General features: G+C 39.8%; 2 protein-coding genes across 2 annotated transcripts in view; one reads left to right on the forward strand and one right to left on the reverse strand.

Annotated features, from left to right (window-relative positions):
- Positions 1 to 155: 155 nt before the first annotated feature.
- On the reverse strand, positions 156 to 6,574 carry LOC109472973. The gene is made up of 8 exons (XM_019772836.1): positions 6,243 to 6,574; positions 4,288 to 4,976; positions 3,467 to 3,604; positions 3,041 to 3,148; positions 2,337 to 2,479; positions 1,688 to 1,957; positions 454 to 666; positions 156 to 185 (listed from the first exon to the last, which is right to left on the reverse strand). Exons 1-8 carry the CDS (start codon positions 6,503 to 6,505, stop codon positions 156 to 158), a joined length of 1,854 nt encoding a protein of 617 aa, XP_019628395.1. The 5' UTR covers positions 6,506 to 6,574.
- Positions 6,575 to 7,060: 486 nt separating this feature from the next.
- Positions 7,061 to 8,089, forward strand: part of LOC109473140 (hydroxyacid-oxoacid transhydrogenase, mitochondrial-like) — an 8,101-nt gene continuing 7,072 nt past the window's right edge. The window contains 1 exon segment of the mRNA XM_019773035.1: positions 7,061 to 7,247. Within this exon segment, the coding sequence (XP_019628594.1) occupies positions 7,182 to 7,247 (66 nt within the window). The 5' untranslated portion in view covers positions 7,061 to 7,181.

Raw genomic sequence — 8,089 nt, forward strand, 5'->3', positions numbered from 1 at the left:
TAGTTACAGTAGTAATTATTACAGTGAATTGTTATCTTCTTTCAACTGGATTTTTATGCCATCTTTATAAGCATTAGCTTACTAATCTGTTGTTTTTGTTCTAATTTCTAAAAAGCAGAACATTACCATACATGTACTAGTATGTGCTTTTATTCCTATTCTTGTAAAACATACGTGACTATTTGCTATCCAAGACAATTCAACTTAAACAATTCTCAAGCAGGTAGTGCGATAAGTTTAAATGTTGCCATGACAACACAAACCATTGCAATGACAACCCAGACTGTTGCCAAAACAACTCAAACTGTCACCATGACAACTTGGACCACCACCATGACAACTCAGACAGTTCCCATGACAACTCAAACCATTACCACAACCCAGACCATTACCATGACAACCCAAGCTGTTACCATGACAACTAAAGCCGTTGCCATGACATCTTGTACTTACCTTGCTAACTCTCACCCCCTCCCCGTTGACCTCTGCCACAGCGGAACAGAGTATGGGGAGGGTGAGGAGAGGCAGCAGGAACTCAAACATCTCTGGGATCGATGCCTCGTGTTTCAGCCAGTTTAGTATGTAGGTGATACACCAGAAAATGGTCAGAGTGATCCAACTGGCCAGCCAACGCTGTAAGGCTGAGGAGGTGAACCTCAAACGAGTCTGGAGAAAAAAAAGAAGAAAATACTGTATCACTCACTAGACATAACATAATATCGTGTTTCAGGAAGTTTAGTATGTAGGTGATACACCAGAAAATGGTCAGGGTTATCCAACTGGCCAGCCAACGCTGGAGGGCTGAGGAGGTGAAATGCAGACGGGTCTGGGAAAAGAAGAAAAAACTGTCACTCACACACTCAAATTGAGGTGTTCAAGAATTCATTCTCTCGCTGTCACCAAGTACAGTAGGGGCATCATCATTAGATAGCTTTAAACAATGCCTAGAGTTAGAAGTTCAAGGGTTAGGTGTAACAAGTCGCTCAGTGTAATGTAGCTAGCTGCCGCCGCGCTGTGTGCCTGCAAAGCTGGAGTGTTACACTGAAGGGCGGTTATACCGGCTATACTGATACAGATACAGACAGTTTAATATGTAGGTTATACACCAGAAAATGGTCAGGGTGATCCAACTGGCCAACCAACGCAAGGGTCTGGACAAGGGGAAAAATCATGTGTTATCATCTAACAATTAGTACTAAGTATGACAGTTCAGAATGTAGGTTATGCACCAGAAAATAGTGGAATAAAGAAGTGAACTGTAAACAGGTCTATAATGATGAAAAAAAAACACCTGTTAGCCAATTTAGGGCATAGAAAGATATCTGACACCTGCGAATGTTCCTGAAACCTGCAAATGATTGACTAATTGATTGATGCAAACTTTCAGATGTTCGAGACATTTATGAGAGAGTCTCAATAATGTCCAAACATCTTGTGAAAATGAATTCTCACAAAGAAAAGCTGACAAAAAGGCTAAAAAATGTCCAACATAAGCCTAACTTGTTCTTTGAAGGACTATTTAGTGATCAGATAGGATATTTGTGACGTTTCATCTTGCAATTGGAATATGACCTGCAATGAGATAAACAACGCAAAAAGATTGTTTTTCTATGACATTCCTTGTGCAATCTGTCAAGCATTTGGTTGCAGCATACTGTATATAGTGGAAAGGAGGAGTCAGTCGTACCTGAATTCTCCAGTATGTGTGCAGAATGGCTCCGTTAGCAAGGATCTGTGGCAGCTGCTGAGGATGACCTGGCACAACTCTGGTGGGAGACCCTGGAGTAACTCTGGTTGGAGACCCTGGGTCGCCGACAGACCCCCTGGGTCGTCTGACCTTCACCGTGGGTTCTATGTCGACCTCTATGAGCGGGTCGTCCTGGGTTTGGGTAGGTCGGGCGCCAGGGTTAGGGGTCAGGTCAGATGTGCTGTTTTCATAGCTGTCCCGGTCAATGTCCTAAAGAAAAAATTAATGTGGGCAAGTTTATTTAGGGAAATTTTGAATTGTTTTTAAAAAAAACTGTTCACTAAAAGAAAGGTTATTATTATGATGAATGTAAGAATGGCCTCAAAAAGTTTGGGATCTTAATCTATGGGCTTGTTTGTTAAAACTGGCACTGTCCTTAGTGCTGAACGTAACATCAGTGTACACAATTTAGCTATAAGTCATGTACTTTCAGTTACTTTGCTAAATTAACATTCATGTCTGTTACTTTTCTTTGTTATATGACTTTGAACTCACATTTTGATACTAATCTGGATATCTGCATAATGAACTCTTACCAAAAGCCAAAAACTTACTACCCCACAGTGCCCAATATCATGAAAATTACAACCCTCACCTGTTCCCCCTGTTGCCTCCTAGGTGTAGCACTGTACAATCTGCTTCTCTCCCCCATACTTCCAGCTGCTGCCACCGGTGTGTTGACCGGCATAGCTTCAAGACTCCCGTAGCTCAGCGGAGATGAAGACAGGTTTGCTGGGACACTCCCAATGGGAAACTGGTGCCTGGATATTGAAGATAAATTAAATGTACTGTAAACAATTCTTGTATTTTAAACCATGCTACAGACATTCAGAAAGGTACGTTTTTAAAAATCATGTCTCAGCTCAGCTGATAGCCTGGTTACCAAACCTATTATAGCTCCCGAGTCCTACAGCCTCTCTGCAAATACAATGTCATGTATTTGCTATTTGTGGAGAGGATGTTAAGGACTTGTCACCCTGTCATAAATGCGTACTGCTCCCCCCTCAGTAATATCCCATTTAGGGTATCAAAGAGGAAGAAGGTAGGAGTCTTCAACTTTGACATACGTTGGCCTGGTGACAAATGTGTGAAAAATCAAAATAAACAAATAAACAAATACCGGTAAACAAATGTGTAACATTGTATGTACTTTACTTATGCATGTCCCTCATGTGCTCTAGTAGGCCTTGTTTGAACTTCTCATGTGACGATACTGTTTGTAACCCATGTGGTAGAGAGTTTAGAAAAAAAAAATACTATCGGACCTTGCACCAGCCATGTTTGTTGGGACACTAGCTCCTGCAGGAAACTGGTGCAGCTGGTTCTCCTGCTGAATCACAGGTACAGCTGGTGTTGGAGGACTCAGGGTTAGGTCCTCGTGGGTGTCATCCCAAATGTAGTCTGGGGATGGAGAAAATACATGGCAACCACAGACCAAGTCTTTGACACATTTCATGAGAGAATTAGTGAGTGAGAGAATGAATGAGTGAGAATGAATGAATGAGTGAGTGAGTTAGTGAATGAATAAGGAGGGTCTTTGCTGAGAGTAGATTAACCTGGTTAGACCCTGATGCCTTCTAACGATTGATTGTCAATGATCAAAACTGTAGATCAATATAGGAAAAAGGTTTTACAGTGCAATGTGTTTATGACTCTAGGAATTAAGATGGCAGGCAGAAGAGACACTGGAAGATCTGTCAAAGAAACAAATAAACAAACCTTCTGTTTGCTCCACCCCAAGCCAGTCGCCGAACTCCCCTGACATCTCTACAGTCTGACACTGTCCTCCTCTCAGTACACGTACTGTGTCTATTGCCATCCCATCCTCCTCTAGATCCTTTATAAACTTCCTAATAGCTGAATGAATGAAAGAATGAATGAATGAAAGAATGATTGAGAATAAATGAGAGGAAGGATGGATGGATAGATGAATGGTCTGACACTGTCCTCCCCTCAGCACCCGTACTGTGTCTATCGCCATCCCATCCTCCTCTAGGTCTCTTATAAACTTACGGATAGCTGGACAGGGAACAAGGATAGGACAGATGTATGGAATGGATGGGTGGATGGATAGATGGATAGATAGATGAAAACATAAGTAAATGAGAGAATGAATCAGCTAATGAAGAATACATCAAACAGCATGACAATCATTCATACCAAATCAACCCTTGTGTGTCAATGTCTTTAGCAACTGTTTGAAGTACAAATTTGTCCTTCTATTCGGTTAATTGTGGTTAAGCCAATTTGCCAATGACAAATAAAGAAGACACTAACGTTTTTTTTCCTATAGGTTAAGCCACAATTGTACGTGAACCTACTTGTACCTGCACCTGAAGTCAGAAAGACTTGCATAGATAGTATTGTGTGTTAATCTTGACTCTTGACAGATGGCTACTAGTACATGTACTTGTAACACTGTAAAACTCACAGATGATTGCCTAAACTTGTTTGGGCATAGGTAAGAGATCCAGACCTGTACTAGTACCTAAACCCGTGTACCTGTAAAATAGATATAGTAGGTCCATAACTGTACTTACCAATGGTGTGAGTCCGACACATGGACAGACAGATTGTCGCCACCATCGCGTTCCATCCCAGACAGAACAGTGAGAAAACAACTCTTCCTACATACATCACGTAACAGATCCATGGGTTCAGGTTAATCTTCTCACAGTGCTCCGGCAAGAACTGATCAAACTTGTTATAGTTCGTCAAAACGCCGAATACCGTGCACAGGAAAATAACCAACAGTGCAGCATTAATCTTAAAGATTGTCTTGGAGTGCACGCGTACGCTGTCGTAGAAATGTTTCTTGGAGAATAGTTTAAAGGCGAGATCGTTTGCGTAGACGCCAACACTAATCCATCCAACTGTTAGCAACACTAGAATAGTGCCGTCAATCGCATTTTGACTCGTGTGTATGTCTAATATGTCCACCACAGTTCTCCAGGCAGTGCAAATTCCCAACGCTAGCCCACTGGTTAGAGTCAGTAAGTACAGGAAAGTACCGAACCAAGGGCGATCTTTTTCTTTCAGTTTGATTCCTAAGGATTTAGCGACAAGGAACCAGGCCCATTTTGGGAGGTGGCGCGATTGTTTGGTGCCGTCTTTCTCCTCGTAGGTTGGGATTGGTACGACGACGCTTTCGCTGTATTCTCCGCTGGCGTGGAAGTACCGTCGCGTGGCGTCAAGGGACTGGCGCTTCATGGCGAGCTGTCGCAGGACTCTGGAAAAAATGATATGACAGAGACTTAATAATTGATCAGGTCAACTTTACTAACTTTGAGAAGGCATATCTGGTCTAGCTAATAAATATGTGGAATCACTAGTACTGATGACTCTTAGACTGAGTATAGCTTGAATAGCTGTATACTTTACTACAGAAAACTGTCAGTAGGCCTACGTATTTCTACAAAATAAATCATTTAGCAACTGGATAAACTAATGCTGAAGATAACATCCAATGGTTACAAAGTTTCATGTTACAAAATTACTGTACTCACAATAGCATAAGGTTCCTAAAAATCAATTTAAATTGATTATGCAATTGTAACTGTACAGAACTTTGCAACTGGAGTGAAAGTTGAACAAACTCTGGGTGATGCAATAACTGTGGTGACCTGGGCACTTTGGACAGACAATTAACATGCCCTACAGGTCATAAAGTATTGACCAAGAGAGTCTAGAACTTTCTTTGTTTTAAGTAAAATACAAGTAACATTATAATAATATAAAGTACAGTGCAGTAACTTGTAAAAGTTAAAGCCTCTACGAGCCTTTGGGAAGTGTCTGGAAAGAGTAGGAATTGGACAAATAGATATTAAGGCTACTCTAAGTTAATAGGGATTTGGACATTATTACAGGCCTTTTCCCTGGCAGTGATGTTGACAATCAGTCTAAGGATTGTTGACAATTCTCACGCTTGTGTATGAAATCTCACACTGTGTGAAAAGTAAATAATCTAAATGAGATACCCTGACGAAGAGTGAAGACGATTCCTTTTGACAGAGGTGTAAAAATTTTACCGTGCATTCAACAACAGATTGACATATTTCTTTTTATCTAATGAATTACAACAATTAAAATAAATAAATTACATTGAGTAGTTACCTCTTGATGTCACATTCATATGCAATGAAAACATGGTCTCAACTTCCAACAGTTAACTGTTAAAACTGTCAACCCCTATTTTCCATTGTTTAAGATTATATAGTGCTGTGTGTCATTGGATGACGTCATGCTCTAGATAACACACTCTCTCCTGTCACTTTCCCTAAATATTTCTTACAAACCAGGGTTTTAAAAAGACCAAGGATGGTTGCTTCGTCTGTTTGTTTGCATAAAATACAATCCTCACCAAACTGCGAACTTCTAGACAAACTGTAAAGTTAAACTTGACTTTGTTTTCGAGTCAGTTTAGTTCAAGTCACGCCCAAATTAGCTTTAACTTTACAGTGACATTACACAGTATAAAAGGTAAAACGTGTCTTACTTTTTAGGTTTTCTCCTACCAGGTTTTCTCGAGTTGCCTGAGAACTCTTGGAGCCCGACGTCCTGTCCTCCGTTGTTGATCAATAACGGAGTCTTCTCCGAATATCTTGCGGTAGACCTCGCTTGTTGTCCCGAAGAAATTCGCTGCGGTCTTCCGGTGCTTTTTCCAGCATTGCGCCCCAAAAATGGCGAATCTTCGGCTTCCTGGCTGTGTACAAGTTTTTCCGGTTCAAAGGGAGCCGAGTTGTGTAGAGATTGAGGCATTGCCAAAACGCCTGGAGCTGTTTTAGAGTCGGTCTGTTTCCAACAACTAAAGTTTGCGATTTAATTTACCAGCTCGGGTTACTTAAGGTCATCACAGAGCGCATCTAAACAGAAATTACAGGCCAAAAATAATTTGTTTCTAAATATATAAATGATGCAAGAACAAATTTTATACCAAACATTATACAAATAATATTAAAAATAAAAAGTATATGAGTTTTGCAATATTATGTTGGTTTATGTAACTTTTACTTGTGAATTGTTGTTTCGATGCTATAGGTGAAAAGTTTACGCTACTTAATAGACGATACCATTATGACATTTTGTAGGGGTGTATATTTCTTTGCTATACTTGTTAATAATGTTACGACAATATAATGCATTAAGTATGAAATTTTTGTCGCTTTTTTTCATACAAACTACTTTTTGTATCCATGAATTGACTTTATATAAAGATATCTTAAATTTCTGACTTGATTTTAAAATTTGTTATCTTGACATCATACCTAAGTCAGCAATGTGGGTTTCCAAAAGGGGGAGGGGTGTGTCAAACTTTCAGCTGACGCAGTTGGACTCTGTACTTGTAAACACACTGACATATGTATCCACTTTCTCTGCAAAATTGTCCAATTTTCCGCTAAATTTTCGTACAAAATCGTTGGTTTTTGCTCCAAACATGGCGGCGGCTCGTGGTAGAGACGCAATTGTGAAAGTTGTGAGGGCAGTTGAGGGGGCATCGTAAGTATAATGTTCAAACTTTTTAGATTTTTACCTAAAAGTAGAAGTATAACTTATATACTAAGAGTTATAACGTAGCAGGTTAGTGCTTAATGCTTGTTGTTTCATGATTGTGTCTACTAGTAGACCTAGTAGCTGGAAATACAAAAAATTTAAAATTGTATGCTGCAAAGTGGCTGAAATATCCACCCTATTTGGCCAATTTCTAACATTTTTGAAACAAACAAACTAACTAACTAACAAAGCTGAATTGCCATTGCAATTCTCAAATAGTGACTAGTAGCTGAATAAAACTAGTTTTGCCCATGTAAAAAAGCTTAATAATCCAACCATATGAAATTGGGCCTATGGGGACTGTGTCAAAAGTCACTCCATATCCAAGTCAACATCTGTTTGTCATCTACACACACTGAGTTACTAATCAGTTGAGGCTTTCCATGTCAGAAAGGTCTCAGTTTAATGCTTGTTCCAGCCTTTAAGTGTTTATTCTTGATATAATCAAATTGGCCTGTAGGTCACTTTTCTTTGAGGCCATGAGGGAAGAGGTCAAATTACTAGTAAGGGCTTCAGCTGTCAGTGACTGACTGTTGCAAGGTGACTCTTTTGCTGTCTTATAATATTTATACAGCCAGTATTGACATTGTATGGACTACATAATGTACTGCAAACAAGAGAAGCCCTGCAACTGGTGTACTTATGTAGTAGCTGAGTATGCAAGCTGTAGCGAAGCTGCATCATATTGCACTTACTAGCTGACGAAAAGTCTCTGTCATGCTTTCAGTTTCAATCCTTAGTCTGAGATCGACTTGAAAAAAAAAAAGAAATGTAAAAAAAAAAAAAAAAAAA

Source organism: Branchiostoma belcheri, unplaced genomic scaffold, assembly GCF_001625305.1.
Source record: "Branchiostoma belcheri isolate BF01 breed outbred unplaced genomic scaffold, Haploidv18h27 scaffold29, whole genome shotgun sequence".
Classification (NCBI taxonomy): domain Eukaryota; kingdom Metazoa; phylum Chordata; class Leptocardii; order Amphioxiformes; family Branchiostomatidae; genus Branchiostoma; species Branchiostoma belcheri.

What these genes read in the sequence shown, in the direction of transcription:
- LOC109472973 (XM_019772836.1), bottom strand. Translation starts at nt 6,505, where the DNA reads ATGCCTCAATCTCTACACAACTCGGCTCCCTTTGAACCGGAAAAACTT. An exon ending in CCAGTTTCCTGCAGGAGCTA is followed by an intron (nt 2,480 to 3,040) that starts GTGTCCCAACAA and finishes GGAGTGTCCCAG; the next exon opens with CAAACCTGTCTTCATCTCCG. An exon ending in AGGGGGTGAGAGTTAGCAAG is followed by an intron (nt 186 to 453) that starts GTAAGTACAAGA and finishes TGTCTTGGATAG; the next exon opens with CAAATAGTCACGTATGTTTT.